We start from the raw sequence: 24,679 nt of genomic DNA on the forward strand, positions 1-24,679 counted from the left end.
ACTTCCAGATGGCCGACAGACACACAAAACTATGCTCAGCATCACTCATCATCAGGGAAATACAAATCAAGACCATAAGGAGAACCCATCTTACACCTGTCAGAATGGCTAAAATTAACAACACAAGAAACAATAGGTGTTGATGAGGATGTGGAGAAAGGGGAACCCTCATGCACTGTTGGTGGGAATGCAAAATGGTGCAGCCACTCTAGAGAACAGTTTGGAGGCTCCTCAAACAGTTAAAAATAGAATTACCCTTCAATCTTACTATTTACCCAAATAATTTAACCTTATTATTTATCCCAATATTTACCCTTATTATTTACCCAAACATTATGACATCTGATCTTATTATTTATCCAAACAATAAAAAGATACAGATTTGAAGGGACACATGAACCCCAGTGTTTATAGCAGTATTCTCAACAGTAGCCAAACTATGGAGAGAGCCCAAATGTCCATTAACTGATGAATGACTAAAGAAGATGTGGTAGATATATACAATGGAATATTACTCAGCTGTCAAAAAATGAAATCTTGCCATTTGCAATGACATGGTTGGAGCTAGAGTGTATTCTGCTAAGCAAAATAAATCAGTAAGAGAAAGACAAATACCATATGACCTCACTCATATGCAGAATTTAAGAAAGAAAAGTGATGAACGTTAGGGAAAGGGGGAGACAAAGAGAGAGGGGGAAACAAGCCATAAGAGACTCTTAATGATAGAGAACAAATTGCAGGTTGCTAGAGGGAGGTGGGGGTGGGGATTGGCTAGATGAGGGATGGACATTAGAGAGACCAATTATGTTGCGCACTGGGTATTGTATGTAAGTAATGAATCACTGAATACTACTCCTAAAACCAATATTACACTATATGTTAACAACCTAAAATTTTTTTTAAAGATTTTATTTATTTATTTGACACAGAGAGAGAGAGATCACAAGTAGGCAGAGCAACAGGCAGAGAGAGAGGGGGAAGCAGACTCCCCTCTGAGCAGAGAGCCTGATGCAATGTGGGGCTCCATCCCAGGACCCTGAGATCATGACATGAGCTGAAGGCAGAGACTTAACCCTCTGAGCCACCCAGGTGCTCCTAATGACCTAAAATTAAAGAAAAAAAAAAGAAAAAAAAAGAAAATATTCCTATCCATAAGGCAATATAAGACATAGACTAAAACTTAGTATAGGGTCCTGCTTTTAGCTCATGGATTTTTACTAAAGGAGAGATGTCTTGGCAGGACAGAATTCCTTTTTTGCTCCAGGACTTTTCTTCAAATTCCTCTCTCAAAAGTTTTACAAAAAGCAGCATCTGAGGATTTATAATCCATGCCATTTGAATAGGATTTGACATTGTCCTTTTTTTATGGACTTGTGGGGTGCCCTATCTCATCTCCCACATATGCCTACATTAACACAAAGATGATTGTTTTTCTCCAACCCCTTCTGCAGGCTTCACCTCCCCACAGATACTACACCCTGGTACACCGATTTTTATCAGGGAACAGAGACTGGAAATTCAGTGCTCAGGGATCCCTCTCGGCCATCCAGTTCTAAGCCCTGCTGGGCCCTGTTGCGGTCTGAAGGGCCTTCGTGGATGTTGTGCATTGTTCAAAACAAAGGCAATGATGGAGGGGAGGCACCTCAGTGGTGCAGGGTGATAGGGGTGGGGAGGAGGGCAAGGAGTGCACAGCACTGAGGTACAGTTCAATGAGAAGTAGTAGACCCGGGTTTCAGTGTCGAGTCTATGCCATTAGAGTTAAATCAATCAAAAGTGGTGGGTCTCAATTACCCTATCTGTAAAATGGAGAGAATCATACTTGCCTCCTTACTGGGTAGATATTTTAGGAAAAGAAATGAAGCCATACAGTTGAAAGTACTTTATAGAAAAGAAAAGAAAAAAAAAAAAAAGCTGTGTGGGGTGGGTGGGTGGGTAATAGGCTGTTTTTATTTTTTAATAAAAATAATTTTATATCACTGTTTTCATTGGGCCCCAGAGAATATGATCCAACAGGTGTTACTAAAAAATTTGGAAACCAGCTCTGTGCTAACTCTTGTGGGTACGTGAAGGAATCATATGACATAACCTCTACTTTTAAAGAACTTGCCATCTAACCAGGTCGCTCCACTACCCCATGAAACATTGATGTGTGGTGCTGACTGTGGGCTTGCAAGGAAGTTTCCAGACCCCATCCTATGTGACACTACAAGGAAAGGATTGTCTGATGATGTGACAATGAAGCCGGCAGGTAGGGGTGCCCCACTGGGGCCAGCACAGCTGCTGGCCTCTTACTGTTGCCTTTTTGTCCTTGGCAGGGCACAGGGGCCTTACAGACCACCCTTACCGCTGCCTTACCAGTGTCCATGAGTCATGACCTCATGCCTCGGGACGGGCTTGCGGAGACAACTGTGCATTCACCGGGGTCTCCTCACCTGGGCTGATACTGCCCTTCACCTGCAGTCATGGAGGTTCCTGTTCCTGACACTTCCTCACCGGTACCCTTCTGCCGCTGCTAGTTACAAATCCCATCACAGCTACTGTAATAGCAGCAGCTGCTCCAGGGGGGACCTGGGGTGGGACACTTGGGTGCTCTTGTCCCCATCCCTTCTGTGCTGGCCAAGACAGGCCACTTCCCTTCCCCCTTCCACCGGAGGAAGAAGGGTTCTAGGGTACCCCTTCTGATCTCTACATTTGCCCCAGGTAGACTAGAAAAGATGCAAGGTGCTCGCCTTTCCCCCCAGCACAGACGGCTGTGTCCCCTTCGGGGACTGCCCCCAGCCTTCTTGGTTGGGGAGGCTGGTCTGCAACGGGGTGAAGGACCCACTCTGTTGCTCACGCTTGGCAGGAAGGTTCCAGCTTCAGCAGATTTTGGGATTGCCCCCCAAAAGTCTCATCCTAACTTCCGAGGAAGAATAGATCTGTGTAATCGCCATCATCTTTAAAAAATAAAAGCTGGGCTATCCTAATTAAAATAAAAATCAGTACCAAGTCTCCCCCATCAGACTGTCAAAATGACTCAGGTCTGAAGCAGTATTTGGCCTTGTGGGATGTGGGGAAATGGGTGCTGTCATGGACCATCGGTCAGAATGTACATTTGTACGCGCGCTTTGGAGAGCAGGCTGATGGCAGGTGGTGGGGGTAAACTGCTCAGACTTCACAGTCTGCCATTCCCTCCTGGGCATGCACACCAGTGGTTCTTAACAGGGTGGTGCTTTCGGCCTCCAGGGAATATTTGGCAACCCTGGAGACACTTTAGATTGCTTTTCTATTTATACCAACCCAGAAATACGTCCCCTTTCTTTTGCTCTGTTGTTTGGTTTGGTGCGTATGTGATGCCTACCTTGGACTGCTTTTGCGGTCGTCAGGATGTCATCCCCAGCACCTGGTCTGTGCTGCCTGGGTCTTAGTGTTTGCCTGGTCGTCCATCCCCAAGCCCCTAGAAACATCTGTCTGACATCATGTAGGAAGCTCTTCTAGTCTGCCTTTGGGGAGTCCCCTTTAGATGAAATAATGGATTGAATAGAGTACCCCCAGATTATTCATTGTCTGTCCAGAACCTTAGAAAATGGTCTTATTTGGAAACAAATAGGGATCAGAATGAGATCATTATGAATTAAATCCAATGACTATGAGACAGAGACAGATACGGAGAAGGACACGTGAGGATGGAGGTAAGCAGAGGTCGGAGTGGTGCTGCCCTAAGCCGAGGAAAAGGGGAGCCAGAAGCCGGAAACGTGAAGGAAGGATTCTTTCCCTAAAGCCGTCAGAGGAAGCATGGCCCTCATGGCACCTTGATCCTGGCCTTCTGGACTCCCGAAATCCAAAAGAATGAACAAATTTTAAAAAATTGTTTCATGCTGGGGCACCTGGGTGACTCCACTGGTTAATCATCTGCCTTTGGCTCAAGTCATGATCTCAGGGTCCTGCTCCCTGCTCAGCAGGGAGCCTGCATTTCCCTCTCCCTCTGCCCCCCTCCCCTCCATCCATGTACTCACTCACTGTGCTCTCAAATACATACATACATACATACATAAAAGAAAATGTGATCATTGAGGCTAATGAGAAATGCCCAATGAGAAATACTTTTCATTTTTCCAAGGTGCCGGAGCGCTGTGAGCCTCCACGTGTGAGGACAGGCCGGGAGACCCCCACCGGACACTTGCACTGGGCTAGTCACCAGGGCTTGCCCATTTGCCATAGTGCTACCTCCCTGTCTTCCTGGGTCACCTTTATTCCTGGTCTTCAAGCTGCTTGTGTCCCTGCTACCCTGACCACATAGAACCATATCTAGTTCTATTTTGGGACTCGGGTTTTGTGGCTCCTTCCGTGGAATAGCTTTCCCTACCCCTTCCTATACTAACTGCCGTTGCTGGCCCTAGTATCTGACTCAGATCAGCTTCCGGAGCTGCCCACTAAGCCGGGCACACATCTGTTACCATCCCAGCCTATCTTCACAGTCTTATGTCGCCAAGGGCCACGGCTCTGTATGACAAGGGGTGGAGATGTGGGGGACTACTGGAGTACAATGTTTACTGCTGCTGGGTTGCAAGAGGGTTCAACACTAACTCCACCTGCTTTCGGATGCTTTTGCTTAGGTAGATAGGTCTTCTTACCTCCTCTTGGGACTCTGACCCATATCCTGTTATGATCTCTAAAACTGGGTCAAGTGTAATTCTGTTCTTTCTCCTCTAAGCATAGCTGGCCACCCGGACACCCAGGTGGAGCTACTCATTTCACTTTAGCATTGCAGTTCCTGTTGGAGCCCAGCACAACCAGGCAGCAGGCACTTGGTCCTTTTGTCCATTTCAGCCTTTCCAGGTCCCATGCGGCAGCCAGAGACCAGGTCTAGTCTCTCGTGTCAGTCCCTCTCAAACCACCTGTGGGCTCTGTCCCCAGCACGTTGTCTAGTTTCCAGGAAGGATCGCTGCTCTGGAAACTCACGCTGCCATGGGATTGATCATTGTGTTTGCTCTTGTTGGGCATAACATGGTGGCCTGGGGCACCCCAAGGATTCAGTCAGTGGTGGGAACCGTGTCTGCCAGCTTCCTTTTGTCTGTTTGAGGCAGAGGACTTTCTGGGAGAGTCTGAGGTCTCCCCAGGATGCTGACTCTCCTGATGACACGGTTTCAAGAGTAGACCTTCCTCAGGACTGCTGGAAGACTGCTTGTGGAACGGATGGCTGACTACTGAAGAAAGGAGATCTTCGGTTCCACCCCCCACCCACTATTCCCGCCCCAGGGGGAGAGGGTCCCTGGGGCTGCTCCTACAGCTTTCCTGGCCACTCAACGCTAACCATTTCTTCCTCTTAAAACAAAACAAAGAGTCATTTTGTTCATATACTTCATTTGGCACTTAAAGTCTCAAATAAATAAATAAAATCTTAAAAAAAAAACTACTTCAAATGTTCTCAAATTAATAGTCTTTTAAATGGCTAAGCAAAATACATTTAGTTACTACCAGCTTCACCGAATTCCACAGCAAGGACCAGGAGATTTTGTATACTAAATGCACTAACTACTGACCTTTGCTGGCTTGGGGTTTTGCACATGATAAACATTTCTTGAGTGATTGAGCTATGCTCATGGAGAGAAAAGACCATATGTACGTTCTTTTCTTGCCTTTCTTCTGTGATTCATCTTTTGCCTGTCTTACCAGGGCTTAACTTAGAGGGGGTCCGGGAACTTGGGTGAGAAAATACTATATTTTGATTTTTCACACAGCTAACTGAAATGTAACATTCCCGCCCATTACAAAGGTAACAAACCACTGCGGTATTAATGGTCCCTGAGGTTTTATCACCAACTGAAATCACAGGTATTTTTATGTCATATTACAATTATTGGAAATAGTTCAAAATGTCATTTATGTTAATCAGTACTTCCAAATGAATTAGACCCATTGCTAGATCTTGCCATCTGTTGCATTAATAAACAAGCATATATACCATATAAAAACCTGTATATTTTCTATTTTGATAACTGTATTCAATGCAACTGGGTTCCTTCAAAATCTTATGTATTCTATGCCTTTAAAAACATTTTGAGAAGAGCTCCGTAGTTTCACTAGCCTGCCAAAGGGGTCCACAGCACACAAAGGTCAAGATTCTTTGGTTACACAGTGCCTTCTGGTGCCTGGATTTTTTGTCGGTGTCCAGTGGGGCCGAGGACCAGCTGATCCGAGCAGTTGGGAGAAAGTGGAGCGGATTGAAGCCTTAAAAAGTTTCAGAAAAGGCTCTGATGGCACAAAGTGAGATGCTGCCCACTAGTGGCTGGACTTCAGAATTGCGAGATTGACTGTAAGGCACACCTTTACCGGGTTTGGGTGCTAATTCTAGGTACTTGTGTCGGAAATAAGAAAAACAGAGGCAGTGGGTGGTTTTACCCCTGCCCACATATCCCTGTCGCTTGAAATCCTCTCCTTCCTTCTCTGCTCCAGCCATCTTCGCCATCATTCAGTGACTCGGAAGCTTCCCCCGTTTAAGGAGTTTATACCTGCTGTTACCTCTCCTGCACTGCCCCTCCCACCCACCTCTCCATCTGCCCCTGAACTGCCAGTCTAGGTCGGCCTCCTTGATCATCCGCATGCAAACCTGTAGCTCATGTCCTTCACAGCCCTCTCTCAGTTTGTGTCTGCCTGAGGATACTCGTGCACTGGTGGAGAGCACATTTCAGTCGGAAAATTCATGAAGGGACTGTGAATGCTAGCAGAATGGATTTCAGTACACCAGCAGTTAAGTCAGATGGCCTTCGTCCACCAAGGCCCCTCTGTGTTCCTAGTAGACCTGCTTACACCAGTGAGGTGGAAACGTCAGGCCCAGCACAGGGGACACAGGATGACGAAACTGACAGGCCAGAGGTCAGAGCCTGGCCTCGATGCTTCCTTCCCTGAACAGCACCTGGAGTTGTGATTTCCTTCCCATCTTTGTAGCCCCTCCTGTTCCTGCCTAACTCTTGCTCCGAAGGACCAAGGTCGTTCACTCTGGTTGAAGATGGGGTTGTAGCATGAGAAGCTGTCTCAGCACGGGATCTCACAGAATGTATTAGTGAACATATTCGGTAAGGAATATATTCACCTCAATAAGTATCAGTTGTGGTGATCTCCCTTTTCGAAAATAGTGGACTGTCCCTAGCGCCAGGCTAGTGTGTCCCCCCAATTTCTGTAACATCTGCTAAGCACCTGGAGACTTTGGGGCTTTCCAGAGAGCTTGGATGAAAGAGGAGAGAGGCTTCGGCTTTTCCTCTTCCAAGCCTAACTAGCTAGGCTGCATCGCCTTGGACGACCCTCAGTTCTGCACAGTGACCAGTAGAGGGCAGGAGCAGTTAAGACAACAATACTCAGGACCCGCCAGCCCCAGAATTCCTGGCTTGAGGAGGGAGCAGGGAGGATCGGGAGGGAGAAAAATGTTAACAATGAATGAAAAAACAAAACAAAACACAAAAACCCAGTTGTTCCTTATCTCCTGGGGGACCAAATGGAAGGAAATGTGCAGCTAGCGGGATGGAAGTTAGACTACAGGAAGAACTTTAGGAACACAAAGTTTGCTACCTTAAACTTTTAGACAGGTGACTTTTTTTTTTTAACCCCCTAGCTACCACTGCACAAGCAGAAAAGTTGAGAAAAGGGGCTCTTCAGTCCGAGACCTATAGGACCCACTAGGTTCCCTTAAAGTAACCCTTTCCTTGTTTGAGACTCCGCTCTTGCAGATGCAATCATAAAATAACTTTATTGGTCAGGTTAGCCGCCACTCATGCTCTTCCTGTAATAAGGATCCTTTATAGAGGCATGATGGCATTCACATGCAGACGCTTTCTGAAGAGCCTGGGCCGGGGACAGCCTTGCCCCCCCCCCCCCCCATCAGAGCTCCTTTGTTGAAATGAGCTGGTTTGGCTTTTGTGGATTTTTGAGTCTGGATGGAGCTAAGAACATAGTCCAGGGATCCTCCCCTCCACTTCTCAGGGAAGCTGCTTCGAAGCATACACAGTTATCAGGAATCTGATGGCATCTGGGCAAGGGTCCAGGCTATGGCTAGCTGTCCTCAGGGAGTCCCCGTCCCTGACTGCCCAACTGGCTCCATCCCAGTGGTGCCCGAAGAAGCGGGATGCTTACGCCCCAGGCAACATTACCTTCCAGGCATGGGAAGAAGGAATTGCTTTCCAGCCAAGCTATAAAGCAAAAGGCATCTTCAGTAATGAGGGTGTAGCTCAGAGATGTGAGAGCAGAGGGTGTCATCCTCCGCACGGGCCAGATCTGGCTGCCTGGCCCAGGCTTCCCAGACCCAACAATCATCTCCAGCCAGAGCTCTCACTATGAACTGTGGCCTCAGGACAAATCAATGAACACAGCTGGACCACAGCACTCTCCTTTGGGCTAGCCGGGCACGTGCAGGGCTGGCTGGAGTCTGTTTTTCTCCCATCAGGATGTAGACCTTTCAGCCTGGATAAGAGAAGAGGACACACTACCTTTCTCATGCTTCGGGAACCACGTGCCTCGGAGGATAAGGACCCGAGTAAGGAGCGGCTGGGAACAAGCAGAGGGTGTGGGGCAAGGTGGACCTTGGGGGCTGCTTCCTCAATTCAGCTGAATAGGGACGTTTGGCCTTGTTAGGGATGCTGATGTAAGCAAGGTCTGGCCTTTCCTTTCCCAGCTGCTAAAATATAGCCCCTCTGTGTATCAAAGCCTCAGGCTGGGTGTCTCCTCCCATACCAGTCCCTGAATATTGTGATCAAGCTGGTACCCTCCTGGCTGGTGGCTTTCAAGGAGTGAGCTTTGGGAGGTGTAGAGGTGACTCCTGATTTCCCTCCCCCCAGACACTAGTGTGACTTCTCTGCAAGGGCACAGGGCTGAGGGCCACGCGCTTCGGGCTCTCGTGCTTCTGCCTAAGGCACAGAAGGGGTGTGTGGGGGGCGAGGCTGAGTGGATGAGGAGGGTGAAGGAGGAGGCAGCTGGGCAAGAGGTATATTCCGAGGAGCACTGAGAAGCAGCCCAGAGGAATCGCACCCCCGCCCCCCACCTGGCCAGGTATCGCGGGGAAAGCACGCTCCACGCGGTTGCCCAAGCGACTTGTACAGTTCACGACGCCAGATTGTTGGGAAGAACTGTCTGGGGTTGGGACTTCCAGGGATGACTTCCTCTGCTACCACGTCTATCCTGGAAAGAGAGCTGCAGCCATGTCCCTCAGGAAAAGGCTGCCTGTCCCCTGACCCCGCCTACAGGGAAGAAGACTAGAGGGAGCCCATGGAGTTCTGTCACTTGGTCTGTCCCAGACCTTCCAGCAAAAGCCAAACCAAACCATCAAGCCAAATGCAGTGGGGCGTGGGGGGCCCCCTGGCCCCGTGCCCCGTGCAAGGGCCCCTCAGATCTCGATGAGGCTGGCAAGGCGCAGGCAGAGGGGCGCGTCCACCGGCATCGCGCTGCGCTTGATCTCATTCCCGTCCAGGCGAAGCACCTGCAGCTTGGAGAAGTTCATGACGTCCACCACGGTGCAGAAGCTGCTGATGGAGAACTCTGTGGGGACAAGAGGGGCGGGGTGGGTGGGAGAAGCGCGGATCAGGGCCGAGAATCCACAGGGAGGCGGCTCAGCCACTGCGAAGAGGCTTGAGCACTTCGGAGGGCAGGAGTGAGACTTGGCTGGGTGGGGCGGCGGCCTCGGTATCGGAGTCATACCGACTGGCACCGCTAGGAGGCAGCACCAGGGCGGGAGTGGGGTCTCCGCCCGCGTCTGCGGATCAGCTTCCTCACCGCCCCTGCTCCCCCCGGGTACTGTGCAGACCCTGGAACGTCCTTGAGTGTCCATCCCGTCAGGACCTGATCTTTCCCCATGTGCGCGGCAGCACGGGGAAGCAAAAGGTAGTCAAAGACCAGCCTTAGCAGCTTTGAAGGACTTTGCTGAATGGCTCTGGGAAGGAAGACTGGGGAAATGGATGGACCTAAATCCGGAATATTTCCTGACACTTCGCAGATAGAAGGGGCAGGAAATTAAAGAGAGAAAGCTTGGGCAGGGAGACAAGTGTCCTCGCGTGCAGGAGATTTGAGGGGACGCATGTCTCCATTCCCAGTACCGCCAAAGGACTGAGCAAGGCCCTGAGGTTCAAGTAGGTGGAAATTCGTAGACAAATGAAGCCATCGTGGACCTCAAAAGTCAAGTAAGTAATTCCCTTGCCTCCTATGTTTAATATGGTATGGCTCACTCTCCTTTTTTTTAAAATCTCAAAAGAAGTCCCCTTTTTTAAAGACCCCCCCTGCCAAAACCCACATAATCTTAATAGATATAATAGTTCTGTTTGGGTTTAATATAAACCCTTCCCTTTTCCCTCTAATTGGCCTCTTGGACATATTGGCCAAATCTGTCTCAAGTCTTCTGGGTTAGGAACTTGAAGGGAAAGCACCAAGAGCTCAGCTACTGTGCCAGCCGGGACGGCACACATCACCAGGAAAAGCTAGCTTCCGTGCCGTGCCTGAGGGCCCCTGGAAGCCGGCTCCTGCCAGAGGGGCTCCTGGTGAAGCTTAGTGTCTGGGTGGGTGGGCTACATCTCGAGCACAGTTTCTAACATGGGGCAGCCCCAGAGCTTGCCTTTGCTTCCACCAGAGGCATTCCTCTGCTTCTTGCCAGGGTGGCCAGGAGGCATGGGAGGAGCGGGAGGGGGATGGCCTCCTGGAGGGTGCGGTCATGGCATGAAAGGGAAGGTTGCGGAGAAGACAGTGTGGGGAGCTTAAATAGGCTCGCTAGCAAGGAAAGTGCTTTTCAATGAGCACTAACAATTGTCTTCAGTCTCTCTAAGGAACTGACCAAGAGGGGGCACCTGGGTGGCTCAGTGGGTTAAAGCCTCTGCCTTCAGCTCAGGTTATGATCGCAGTGTCCTGGGATCAAGTCCTGCGTCGGGCTCTCTGCTCAGCGGGGAGCCTGCTTCCTCTCTCTCTCTCTCTCTCTGCCTGCCTCTCTGCCTACTTGTGATCTCTGTCTGTCAAATAAATAAATCTTAAAAAAAAAAAAAAGAAGACCTGACCAAGAGGAGATTGGGGGGAGACTGAAGCCCAGGCACTTGCATTGCAAACGTAAGACAGACAATCCAGCCCCGACGAATAATGCGACACTGGACTGGGAAGAGGGGAGGAGATGGGAAATGCCTGTCTGTGGGCAGCGTTCAGTGGTGGGGCTGGGAGGAGGGCGGGGTGGGGGGGCGATAAGGAGGGGAATGGGTAGGGATGGGAGGGGTGTGGGCAAGATGGAGATCTTTTGGATACTTTCTGATCTCAGGAGGTAGATTAAGTTGCCTCTGAGTGGGGAGGTTGGGCGCATAGCTTAAGCCAGAGGATGGTGGTCGGCGGGGAGGGCTGAGGAGAAGTCAGCTGGGTCAGCCTATAGCTCATTTCCTACTCCGGACTGCTCTAGATGGATTCTCTACCCCCGCCTCGGGCCCTCAGGCCGTCTGCTAAATCCTGGATCCTTGTGCATATATACAAATATGGGGGGTACTTAAGGGCTGCTAGACACACCCCGTGTACCGATTCCATCCACACAGCGGCGCACTGTGCCCCTGTTTGCCCTCCCCACGCTCATGAAGAGGACGGGGCTTCTGCTTGGAGACTCTGGAGGACATTTTCCAGCCCAGATTAAATACTGACATAAGTCTTTCCAAATTCCTCCTGGGGTACCCACCCTGCTCCCTTGGATCCCACAGCTACTGAATAACATTCCGAGCTCTGTTCCCTTGCTATTGCCAAGCTGGAAAATCTGAGGGAGATGCTAATGGAAGAGGCAAGGGGGAGGCAGGGGACTGGCTTGATTCCCCTGCAAACCCTTTAGTTCCTGCCCTCCGTTTAGCTCCTCCCACAGAGGACTGCTTAAGTCCCACCTCCCTCTCCCCCGCGCCCCCACTGGCTGTGGGAGGACATCTCAGGAGAGCGGGCTGAGCTTGGGGCACTGTCCTTCCGACTGGTGGTCTGAATCAGAGAGAGATTCCTCACGGTCTCAGACAGAGAAGCCTGGTGCCAGGTCCTTGGATGTCGAAGGCCAGCCTTCAGGGTTTTACCTTCGTAGCCTGGGTGGCCTGGAGAGATGGCTGCTCCTTCTCAGTGTCCCCATCTTCACAATGCAAGAAGTCAAACAAAACAGGACTATGCCTGTCAACTCCCAAGCGGCGAGGAGAGGAGAAGCTCGTCCTGGTTATTGAGTCTGGCTCCTCAGTTAGGTACCAGGCCCCGGACCAAGCACCTTCCGTGTTTTGATTTGCTAATTTAAGACAAATTAAGTCCAGGAAGTGGTATTATTTTGCCTCAAAATCAGACTGGCAGAGAGACTAAATGATAACTAGATCAGGGGATCTGGCTTCAATGACACAAGCAGGGATTTGGGGGAGACACTGAACGTTTTTAGGTTGTTTGACTTCATGGGGAACTTTCTTGCAAGACCTTGGGACACTTAACTGAAGTGGTTTTATGTTCCACAGAGCTTTGCGAAGGGGCGGGCCCCCCTGCATCTGAGTGGCAGATGAGCTCTTTGTGGAGGCAGGCGCTGACAGGGTGCCCTGACTGAGCCCTTCCCGCCCCACCTTTCTCTGACTGTGTATCATCGGGCAATAACTAATGGGTTCTCTCCCATGACAGCTGCTCTTTGCTGGCACATCTTTGGGGTCAAACACAGCACATAATGTGACCTTTCTGATGTGACAGTCCTCCCGGATTCAGAGTAGGGTGACAGGTGACTGCTGGGTGGGATGATGGACAGCCACAAGTAAATGTCAAACCCTTTCCAGCATGTGACATCTCAGAGACATCCCAAAGCACTGGCCCACTTGGGAATAAGACCTGCCCCTCCCCACCAAAAAAGAGAGACTTTACATATAAAACTGTCTGGGTGCCCATGACGGTGTCTTGCACTTCCAACAGAGGACCAGATACCTCCATACCTCGCCTGCCCTGCTGTCGACCTCTGAGACAGCTGAATGGGCTGTTCAGCCCGTTTCTGTCTTGCTGAATGATTGATCTGTTCCCTGAGCACCAGGAGAGAGAGAGGGGTCAGGAGGGGATGAAGGCTCAGTCCCCATCAGTGTTTTGACGGAGCCCTTTGCCCACAGCAGGCTCCGCTTCAAAGCCCTTTGCCCAGGGGTCCGTAGTGAGTCCTTTCCCAGGAAAAGGGGGACTTGGCTGGCCGAGAAAGGCTCAGTACCTTTCAGCTGGACTCCAACCTCAGAGACCCTGGGGTAATGTAAGCACATTCTGAACACAAGATCCTGACACAGAGCTGAAAAGCAACTAGATCATTCTACCCAAAATGAGTATTTCAGTCCTAAGAGGCAGAGGAAGCACTTTTGATTTCTTCAAGCATTCTGGAAGATGGGAGGCCTGTGTCTTTGCCAACTGCCCCAGGGCTTTGTGGTGATAGAATCCCTGGCACCCTAGGGGGACCTCTGCCCCACCACCAGGGGCTCCTTGTACTCTAGGGAGAATGGACCAGAATAAGTGCCTCATTCAGCTTAGAGAGGCTGCACATTCTTATCCAACAGCTGCTATGTTTAAAAAACAAATAAACAGCCAAACACACGGCTGGCTGTAGAGGCAGGGATAGAGCGTGTGGAAACAGAGCTCCTCCTCTTCTGGGTCAGTGAATGAAAAGGAAAGCCACAGCTTCTTAATAGCCCACCTTCCTCCCAAGATGGACCTGGAAATTCAGCTTAAATCTCCCTCTCTAGGAACTGTTCTCATCTCTCCTTGCTACTCAACACCCGAACCCCTCCTCTCAGACACACAGAGTTCCTGGCTGTTCCCTGCAGGTGACCCATTAAATGATCAGTTCCTCTGTGACATTCCCATTTCCCAGAATGGCCTTGTCCCTTGCCTCCAGCCCGCTCTCACTTAGCTCTCAAGACTTAGAACGAAGCTTACCTTTTCTGGGAAATCTTCTTCCAAGCCAAAACCCCCACCCCCCAGAATTTTCCCAGCATTGCTGTTTGGTCTAAGGGTGTGCCATGTTGGACCTCTTGGACAGGGGTGGAGCGTGGATTGCTGGTGGCTTCCTTTGTGTTCTCTGGCCCCCCTACTTCTGTATCTTACGCACTGTTGCTAGCACTCACAATGGGTTTTTTTTGAATGAAACAGACAGACACTCCCCACTCCCCTCTGTCAGGGTCTCACCATTGATTCTATTGCCTTGGAGGTAGAGATTCTCCAGGTTGGTGTTGACCGGGGGGATCTTCTGCAGCTGGTTGTAGGAGAGGTCAAGCTCAAGGAGACTGCTGGAGTTGAAGGTGTTGGAGGCGAGGCCGTTGTTGGTGAGACTGTTGTGGGACAGCCGCACGTACAGCAGCTTGGGGGACCCCCGGAAGTAGCTGTCGGGGACGGAGTAGACGTTGTTGTGCTCCAGGTAGAGCTGCTCGAGGGCTATGGGCAACCCGTCAGGCACCTTCCGCAGGTTGTTGTAACTCAGGTCCAGCAAGATCAGGGACCGGAGGCCCCTCATCGCGCTGCCCACTTCCTGGATCTCGTTGTGCTGGAGATACAAGGCCGTGAGGTTCTCCAGACCCTCCAGAGCATTGTTGGGGACCCTCGAGATCTGGTTGTGGTCGAGGTGGAGCTCCCGCAGCGATCGAGGCAGTGGGCCGGGCATCCGGGTGAGGTTGTTGTGGTCCAGGTAGAGCCTCTCCAGGTGCCTCAGCTTGGAGAAGACCTTCCTGCCCACCTTATCGCTGGTGATCTGGTTGCCATGGAGAGCAATCCAGAGCAGCCCAGTGGCGTTGTCGAAGACGCCCTCCTGCATGGACGAGATCTGGTTGTTCTGGAAGTAGACGTACTTCATGCGGGAAGGGACAAAGGGCAGATACTTGAGGTTGCGGTTGTCACAGTACATGGCCGTGGGGAAGTTCGGGGGGCAGTCGCACTCCTGGGGGCAGTCACGGGGCTCTGGAGGGGGCGGAGAGCCATAGGCATAGGCTGGGCCTTCCTCCACCCCATAGGGGTAGGGCTCATAGGGCTCGTACGGGTAGGGCTCATAGGGGTCGTAGTAGGTGGACTGCTGGCTGCGGAGGTAGTGGAACCACCAGTGGGGGTCTTCGTCGTACTGGGCCTGGGAGAGGGAGCAGAGCCCGGCCAGCAGCAGGAGGGAGGCCCACTGCATTTTGTCTCTCTGCAAGAGGGGGGAGAGAGCAGAGCAGGCAAACATGAGTGAGACAGCAGGGAGGCAGGGCAGCAGGGAGACGAGCCTTGGGCTGTGAGCAATCCCATCTAACTTCTGCAGCAGGCTCCTGGGACAGGGAGCCCTGCCCTCACTTCCCGCACGCCTCGTCCTCCTAGTGCCGGCTCTGAGCACATGGTCCAGGTGGTCCGTGACTCCCTCGGGGAGCTGGGTACATCTTGCCCTGCTCACAGAGTCACAGAAGCAGAGCCTTTGAGATTAAAAGGAACTTGAACGGGGTGCAGTGCATTTTTTTTTCAAGGGGCAGGTCCTTAAGAGCCTCTAGCAACATGAAGGTTCTGTTGGGGGAGCTGGGAAGCCCCAGCACTCATCTTTGGTGGGGGGCAGTGGTGGTGGTGCGTGCTCTTCAGACTTGAATTCCCATTCAGTTTGGACTCCCTGGGAATCTAAGATTTTCCAAGAGTCCAAAGAAAAAGCCCTCTAGTCCTTTCCCTATCTCTGGGAAACCTCCAGAAGCATCTTGACATTTCAAATGGGAAGATCTGAACTACTCCTGGAAGATCTTTTGGTCTCTTGGGCAGGCTGGGGGTTTCTGGTTTCTAGGCTTTGGGGAGGGGTGTGGTCTGCCGGGAGTCACCGCAAGTCTTGGGCTACCTTCCAGAGTGTCAGTGTGGGTAGCAGTCTGCTGGGGGAGAGCACTCTCTGGTTGGCAGTCTGTGGCTATACGTGCCACTTGGAGGGCCCAGGGTCTTCATGTAACAGCGACAGTACCCCCCACCGGAATGAGGACATTGGCACCAGGTGTGGCGTTGTCTTCTAGGGTGGGTACTGAGTTTGGGGAGCCTGAGTCAGTGCACTTGGCTTCCGTGGTATCTAGTAAATTGTTAGCCTCCCTTCTGCTCCCCCATGGACATTATGCTAGAGTCACGCAGACCCCAAAGAAATGAATGAAAAACACTGAAAAATGGAATAGGAATTGAAGACACTTGAGTATACCCAAGAGAACGTGCTTTGGAATGGGAGTCTGGCATCCCCTCTCCCATCCTGGGCTACCTGTGATGACATATGGATCACCAGCCTCCATGACCAGCCCTCTTGCCCCCCAGTGCCTGGCAACCTGTCACCTTGAGCTGCTATGCTAGTGAGATAAGAACAGGGTAGGCATGGAGAGAAATGTGGGTTTGGTGCCCACATTTGGGAGGAAAGCCAAAGATATGGAAGATGAGGAACCCTACTGGTCAACCTACTCTGAATACCTATAGCCAAGGCACTGGATAGCCCTTGGGAGCAATGGGAACCTTCCAGAGGTATGAGTGTCACCCTTGGACAGAGGAACCTGAGAGCCTTTCCTGGTCATGGAAGGGTCACATATATCCCTTACCTTGCTGTTGGGACTCCTGGGGTTGGCCACTGGAGACAGAGGAAAGAAAGGAATCTAAAAGTCAACATCAAATCCAATGATGGGAAAGACTCTGACTGTGACACTCAAACTAGTCACCTCTGCCACCCTGCCTCCCAGGCCGCAGACCTCTCTGTTTCCTGAAAGTAAGTCCTGTCGGCCTCCTTCATTCCATTAGCCTTTGGGCCGCAGGGCCGAGGCACCTGGCTCGTCCTCAAGCAGCCTCAGGCCTCAGACAAAGAGCCCACAGTGTTTCTGAGAAGCCAACCCAACTGCCCACTGCCTGGGCATGCTGGCTGGGCCCTGGCTCCGGCCAGGAGAGAAGACGGATGGAGCGGCCCACTGCCAACAGTGCATTTTTCCATGCACAGCCCTGGACTGCTGCAGGACCAAGGTGGCTGTCTGGAGGCTGGCACAGTGAGCCTCTGTCTCCATTTCTCCTTCCAGACCTGGCATCTTGGCAGACGAGAGCCACCTTCCTCTTCAAGACCCAGCTTTCCGGGGGCCGTGCCTCCTGCCCGCTTTGGCCTCTCCTCAGGAGCCATGACGGCCGAGAGGGCTGTGTGGGGGGGCTTGCTTCTCTCTTCTGCTCCATCAGAAGTGTGGGCCCACAGTCATCTGCTCTGAAACCCCCCTGCCCACCCTAATGGCAGAGACCTTCCTGTGCTCAGAGTTTCGTGAGGTGGAAAGTTTCCGGGATTGGTGCTCCCTGAGCTGTAGGGAGCTGACTCAGGAGCTAATGCTGTCCTCTCCCTTCTCCACTCTGGAGAACGATCCTTCCCTCCTATCAGGGTTGAAGAGGTCAGACTGGAAGTCATCCCCTGTGCTGGATTAGACCCTCCTTCATGGCTCCCTGAACATGGTTGAGTCTCAGCATTTCTCTTTATTCTTTTCCTTCACCCCAGCAAAACACACACACACACACACACTCTCTCTCTCTCTTTCTCTCTCTCTCTCTCTCACTCTCACCCCCCACATCCTTCCCTTGTAATATCGCTCAGGTACCATCATCTGCCCACAGGTCAGACGGCAGGGCTGGGCTGGTGGGATTATGAGTACCAGTGGGACAGAGCTGGCTTCTCTAGATACCTGGTCTTCCCCTTTTTCATGCCTGAGAAGGGGAGCCCCTTTCCCCAACAACCAGAAAGGAACCATAGGACAGAGGTAACACATTCCTTCTACTCCCCTTTGCACCTCTCCAGCATCCTGGGGTCATGGTCTGGATGGGAGAAAGAGGAACGGCTCCTCCCTCTGAGCCTTTCTCCCTAAGCCCCGGCCCTTCCCTTTCCTCCCGTTATGGAACTACAAGGGACAAAAACTGAAGTAAAATGACTAAACTTACCGCCAGCTGAACCTTTCAGAGAGTGACCACGTCCCTCTGTCTGGCCTCCTTGGGTTGGAGAACGTGTGAGAGAGAGAGAGACAGAGTGTCTACTGAGAGTGTGCGGGTTTGTGCCAGGCCAGGGTCCCGCCCCCAAATTCCTAATCAAATATTGTGAAGAGAGGGACTGAGGAGGCCCGGATCCTGGCTTTTTCGGCTCTGCTGCGGGGGCGGAGCTCACACTCAACCAAGCAAAATCCTTCCGTCCGCCTGACGTTAGAAAAACCACCTTCTTTTCACTCACTTATCTTCCCTAAAGCATTGGCAGCTCCGGGTCTCTTTCTGCTGAGTGAGTTAGTGGCGCCCTGGAAGGTATTTGTACAGTCTCTTACCAAGTGTCTGGCTTTCTCATTAAACCCACAAGGGCAGATGCAGGACTCGGGAGGGCCAGGATTGGGGAAGAGGCCACCTTAACTGTTTCAGCAACCCATGTGTCACCCCAGAGGGCCAAGACCACTTGGCCTCCTTGCCTCCCCTCTGTGCAGGTGGTTAGACCAGTGCACGAGCAGGCATGACACAGGACAGCCGGCTCGGGCTCCAGTTCTATCCCTTACCCGTGTAGACTTGCCCGGGCTGCAGGGTTTCTCTCCTCCTTTGAAATTAATGGAAAAGAAGGGGAGCTCACCTTCATGGATCACTTACCGTGCGCCTGCATCACACACTTTCATTTAATCCCCTGGCAACCATTCAACTTTCAGTCTCCATGAACTTGACTGCTCTGGAAAACTCCCATAAACAGAATGGTACAGCACTTGTCTTTCTGTGACTGGCCTATTTCACTTAGCATCATGTTCTTAAAATTCATCCGTCCTAGTATGCGGCAGAATCCCCTTCCTACAACATTCTCTTATATGTGTAGACCACGTTTTGTTTATCTGTTCATCCACTGATGGACATTTGGGTTGCCTTAGCCTCTTGGCTCTCGTAAATAACACCCCTATGAACGTGAGTGCACAAATACCTTTTGGAGCCCCTGCTCTTAATTAATTGGATATACGCTCAGAAATGGAATTGTTGGAACATATGGGAATTCTATTTTTAATTTTTTAAAAAAGATTTTATTTATTTATTTCTTTGTCAGTGAGAGAGAGAGAGCGCGCGCAAGAGAGTGAGAGCGCACAAGGGGGCAGAGTGGTAGGCAGAAGCGGAGAGAGAAGCAGGCTCCCTGCCAAGCAAGGAGCCCAATGCGGGACTCGATCCCAGGACCCTGGGATCATGACATGAGCTGAAGACAGTGGCTTAACTGATTGAGCCACCCAGGCACCCCTATTTTTAATTTTTTAAACCACCATTCTATTTCCTGTAGTAGATGGGGACACCAATGGGGCACAAAGGATCAAGTTTGAAGCACTCCTTGTTTTTTAAGAAATACCAATTGAGAAAGCCTCAGATTCGAATCTGAAGACATTAGAGGTGTCGAGGAAGGTGCAACTTTTGGTTGTTCCAATTGGTCTAAACGGTGTAGGCCGTCAGAAAGGTCCTTGTCAGGAACCTACTCTCCTCAGGGCTTATGAAGAGTTTTTCAATTTTTAAAAAATTTTTAAAAATTTTATTTTCTTTAAAGATTTTTATTTATTTACTTGACACACACACACAGAGAGAGAGAGAGAGAGAGAGACAGTGAGAGGGAACACAAGCAGGGGGAGTGGGAGGAGAAGCAGGCTCCTTACCTACCAAGCTGGGAGTCCAATGTGGGGCTCGATCCCAGGACTCTGGGATCATGACCTGAGCCAGAGACAGATGCTTAAGGACTGAGCCACCCAGGCGCCCCATGAAGAGTTTTTTTTTTTTTTTAAAGATTAAACATAATGAATGGGTATTTGCTGACCACCTACTATAAACCAAGTGGTCTACTGATGTTATCTCAATGAACACTGGAGGTATTTTGTGTTGGAGATAGAGGTACAGGGAAACGGTGTGACTAGCTAGAAAGTGGTAAAACAAGGATTTGAACATTGATCTGCATGATTCCAAAGCCCACAGACTTTCCTACAACCAAAGGCCAGAGGACTGATGTGGTGGAAGGGGCGATGAGTACCTTGCTGTCACGGTTGGACTCAGTTCATACGGAGCCCGACTAATTAGAGGGGTCCAATCTGCTGGAATCTGAGGATGGAGAAGGTAGAGTGAGAGGGGGCTGGAGTACAGGGCTTCTCTTTCCAAGTCCAGACATATTTCATTTCAGTTTAATAAATATGAACCTCTACTCTGTGCCTGGTTTGGTCTTAAGTATTGGGGACATATAGAAGGTTCTAATACAACGCTTGCTCAAAATAAAGCAGGAGACTTTGCAGCAAACTCTGATTCCATGAATGAGACAGAGTGACCTTAATGTGAAGATGGTTATCAATAATGCACAGACAACCTTCTTATTATTCTGAATCCAGAAAGCAGTCACTTTTCAACAGAAGACACTGGTTTTGGTAACAGGGCCCAAGAGATACTTCTTGGATGGGCCTAGATAGCCACGCACATCTGCCCATTGGGTACAGATTTTATTTATTTTTTAACTGCAGCATGCTGAACAATGCTGCATTTATTAGCAGCGAAAGTCAGGGGAGCCTGGGGACCAAACGTTGACTGGGATCCTTCCCAAGCAGGCTCCACCAAAAAGGCAGTATCCCCATGTGTTTTGTTGACCATTTCTAAAGTGGTGAGATCTGTACCAGATCTTTCATTATCGATCCTGTTCCGAGGTAGGATTGGGAGGAAGAAAGAAGAGAGGATGACTGGGACCAGGTCAGGAAGTATGTTCCAGGCGGGCCACCCACGGTTCAAAAATTCCACTGTCGATGGGCTCTAATCTCCATTTTGACCACTGCTGCTCTATTCGCCTGGATCCTGGATCTAGGCCCTCAGAGCTTGGCTTCAGCATGAGAAACCAAGTAGGGGATACTGATGTCCTCCAGATTGCCGAGGGAGTCCACATGTGACAGGGGTTCATTCGGGACACTGGTGCTTTCTGGGAGGTGTCGAGCCAGCACTACCCAGTCACCAGACTGCAAGCAAACTAAAAAGAGAGGCTATGTTATTCATTTATGTAGCCCCATCCCCAGCTGGGCACATGATGCCTGGTGCTTAGTAGGTGATCAGTAAAGAGTTGTGGAATGAATTGTATTTTGGGCTCCCTACAGAGTCTGCCTGTCTTCAGTACCCAAGGCCGGGTAGAATAACCACCACCACCAAGGCCAGGAAAACCGTTTGGCCTTCAGGCCTATTTGACTTTCCAGGGGTTCAAGCCACTGCTATTTCCTCCCCACCCAGAAAAGTACAGGTTAAGCAGCAACCACTAGGCACAGCTGATTGTCTCTGATGTTGGACCCACCCTGTCTGGAAGAGATGAAATGTGTTCCGATTCAAATTCCTACTGGAATTCAAGACACAGTGACCTTCGGTGGCCACCAGCCCCTTCCTCTTTCTCCCCCATAGGACCCAATACCTCTTGTTTTTATAACAGAGCCTCTGATCCCAAACAACTGGGACGGGGGAGCAGGGGGGAGGATAAGAGTGGAAATCCACCCAAACAGAATTAGTGAGTTGACTATAAAGAGGTCAGTAGAAAGACGATCATGGTGATACAATCCAGGCTCCATTCCTGGCCCATCCTGAAGACTCTTGATGCCAGAGAGAGATTGTTTATTAATCTGATGTTTCGATGGAAAGTCTGGGCTACCCTGGCACCCAACAGTAATGTCCCAAAGTTTCCAAGGGAGTTTTTTCTCCTTATTCCCTCGGCATCGAGGGGTCATTTGAAGTCCTCACCATGGATAGTCTCCTCTTTCCAGAAGGATGAGACAAAAAGATGTTGGAGCTAGGGAAGAGACTTGTTTTCTTTCAAATGCAGTAGGAGGAAGACTTTGAGTTCTAAGTTCTGGGAAATTCATTGAGGGCTTCAGAACTTTCTTCTAATGAACTCCTTAAAAATAAGACAGAGAACAACTTTTCTCTTTTAATGGATAGAATCTCTTATTTTGACTGTGTATTTGCATCATGTTTGGTGCTATTAACCTGATGATAACAGGTTCTTTCTAGAAGATCACCTTCTTGAAAATGTGAATGTGCTTGAATAGGGAAATCAGGGTTGTTTCAGGGAGAGATAACCTAGATGAGGAAGGAGGCAAAGGAGATAACCTGAGGTCTGAAGTCTGGAGGCCACACAAGGTAGGGCATGCTTCTTTGTTTTGCAAATGAGCTGAGAGCTACTGATATTCCTCAGACAGTGCTGGGGGAGAGAACCCATCTAAGACAGACCCTTCCCAGGATTCTGGCACCAGCTATGGTTACCTGGCTGTAGGTAAGACCAGGACTAGATAATAGCTCTCAAACACCAGCTACCATTTCTGAAATTCTTACCACAACCCTGTCAAATAAGTATTATCATACCTTATTTTTACACATGAAGAAATGGAAATTTAGGAAGGCTCATAAATTTGTTCAAGATTGCATAACAATTAAGTGGCAGAGCTGGGATTTTAAACTTGTCTGTCTGCTTCTAGAGTCTGAGTTCCTGACCACTATGCATATGGACTCTCCTGGGTAAAGGAAAAAGCATGGGTTTGGAACATATATTTGTTCAGATTACAGCTCAACCACTTACTGTCTTCGTGACTTGGGGCTAATTGCTTACGCATCCATGAGACTTCATTTGTAAAATGGGGGCAATGACCCTAACTTCTTGAGATCTTGGGAAGAGTAAATGAGATAAAAAAACAGAGGGTCCTGGTAGAGAGCCTGTCACATGTTGGCCCTACAATAAATGGCAGCCGCCTTTGGTTATTTTAGTAGATTACAAGTTCCCTGGGAACGGGGTTGGGGGGCAACCTCGTTGGTTGACCTAATGCTTGGCCACGTACCTCGCATTTATTAGGCTCTTTCTAAATGTTGGTTGAATAAATCGAAGGTGTAGAAGCTGGATTTTACTGAACAGTAGCTAATCTACTTCAGTATCTTAAACCAATCATAGAGAGGCTAGTTAAGGATAGATGTGGGACTTTCAGGGCCTAGAATTTTCAACACCCCTCCCCCACCCTGTCAAGAAAGGACACAAAAGGTGACGGCAAGGTCCGTGTGGAACACTCTACGGACATGGAGAAATATCTTGGGGAGGGGGTCATGGAAAAGGTCAGGATCTAAGAGCCAAGTACAGAGCAGCCCAGAAGAAGAGATGCCTGGTTCCTTCTCAGACAGCAACTTAAGAGTCAGGTTTAAGGTGGAGAGAGGGTAGAACAAGAACGCTACCTAACGAGTAGCACCATTCTGAATCCTTTTGGGCTGAGGATAGAAATTGGTTCCAAGCCAAGGGTGGACAGGGCTGGTTCCTCAAAGCAAGAACTAGTGACCTGGGTCCATGGTAAGGTCTAAGGACTTGGGTCTAGTTCTACTGGAGTTCGGAGAAGAATAGAGAATAATGATCCCTAGTAATGTGTGTGATTCCTGAATTCTGGTTTATTTATTCATCCACTTACCTGTACATGGTTCCCCCTAGTAAAGTAATAGTTCAACAATGAAATTAAAAAAAAAAAAAACCCTTAAAAGCAAAAAGAGGGTTTAGGAAAAGCAATGCATTATCATTATCTTGGAAAGGGCATGGATTTTGAGTCAGACATAATGGCTTTGGATCCCAGAAATTTAGAGTGTGTTCCTTACTGCCCTTGGTCTTCAGGTTCTTTATCTGCAGAATGGGAATGATTAACACCTAGCTCATTAGGTGGTTTTATTTTATTTTATTTTATTTTATTTTATTTTTTCATTAAGTGGTTTCAAAGCAATCGGAAGTATCTAGCACAGCACCTGGCACATGGAAGACACTCAGAAAAATGTCACTTCTTTTCCTCACCTTGGGTATTTGTCCAGGAATGGGCCGGGGCCAGGGTGTGAAAAGGAAGCCCTAATCTACAGAAAGGTCAGAGGGAAGACGTTTTGGTAGGATTGTGGGTGGCGGCAGCTTGGAAAGGAAATAGGCAATGTACTTGACACTTGTAAGGAAGAAACAGAACCAGAGGTTAGCAGGCCCAAAGGGCCTAGGATTCCTGTAGCACAGCCCTCCACGTGGGGGGCCTTGTTCTCAGCCCTGGCTGCATGGGGGAGCCAGTGGGGTGGCTTCCAAGAACACCCTGGCCCAGGCGCCACCCCAGATGAATGAAATAGGATCTGTGCAGATGGGACCCGGCATCTCATCATTGATTGGCGGATGGTTTTCGTGTGTAGCCAGGTTTGAGAATGCTCTCTGGAGGCAGGGAGGTCAACGTGATGACCTCAAAACTAGAGGCCGTCGCTGAAACCTCTGTCTCTAAAATGAGGGGCTTCTCAAACTTTTCTTCAGGAAGTGTCCAGAAAAGGAGAGAAGAATGCTAGAATCCAGTAATCAAAGTGTACCATCCAAAGCAGCCCCCTCAAGCCAAAATCTCACATTTGATGTTAAAAAGTCATGTGATGTTTGCATTTTGGTCCATAAAACATTCATGTTTATTTCCATAGCAATCTACCTCCACCCCCATGAAAACTCCTGGAGTAAAAATGGGGGTCTAGATACACCATGCTTCTACAGAGGCTCTGTGGACCCAGGTAATCACAGACAGAGCAGTCATTCACTTCGGCTGGTGAGCTCCCTGGTCACTGGAGGGACAGCTTGGGGAGTTGTCTCTGTGGATCTCGTATCTTGGGGAAGCACCACGGCTGTGGAGTTCACAGACTGTCTCCCCCCCCCCCCCCCCCCCCGTCTCTTGCTGGAGCAGGAAGAGGGGGCACTGTTGCTTCCTCACCACCTTTCCTG

At 49.9% G+C, this 24,679-nt stretch overlaps 1 protein-coding gene across 1 annotated transcript; it reads right to left on the reverse strand.

Annotated features, from left to right (window-relative positions):
* Positions 1-7,704: 7,704 nt before the first annotated feature.
* On the reverse strand, positions 7,705-18,042 carry FMOD (fibromodulin). Its single transcript, XM_047705572.1, has 3 exons — positions 17,869-18,042; positions 14,131-15,118; positions 7,705-9,504 (listed from the first exon to the last, which is right to left on the reverse strand). Exons 2-3 carry the CDS (start codon positions 15,107-15,109, stop codon positions 9,353-9,355), a joined length of 1,131 nt encoding a protein of 376 aa, XP_047561528.1. The 5' UTR covers positions 15,110-15,118; positions 17,869-18,042; the 3' UTR covers positions 7,705-9,352.
* Positions 18,043-24,679: the final 6,637 nt, after the last annotated feature.

Source organism: Lutra lutra, chromosome 15 (genome assembly GCF_902655055.1).
Source record: "Lutra lutra chromosome 15, mLutLut1.2, whole genome shotgun sequence".
NCBI lineage: Eukaryota > Metazoa > Chordata > Mammalia > Carnivora > Mustelidae > Lutra > Lutra lutra.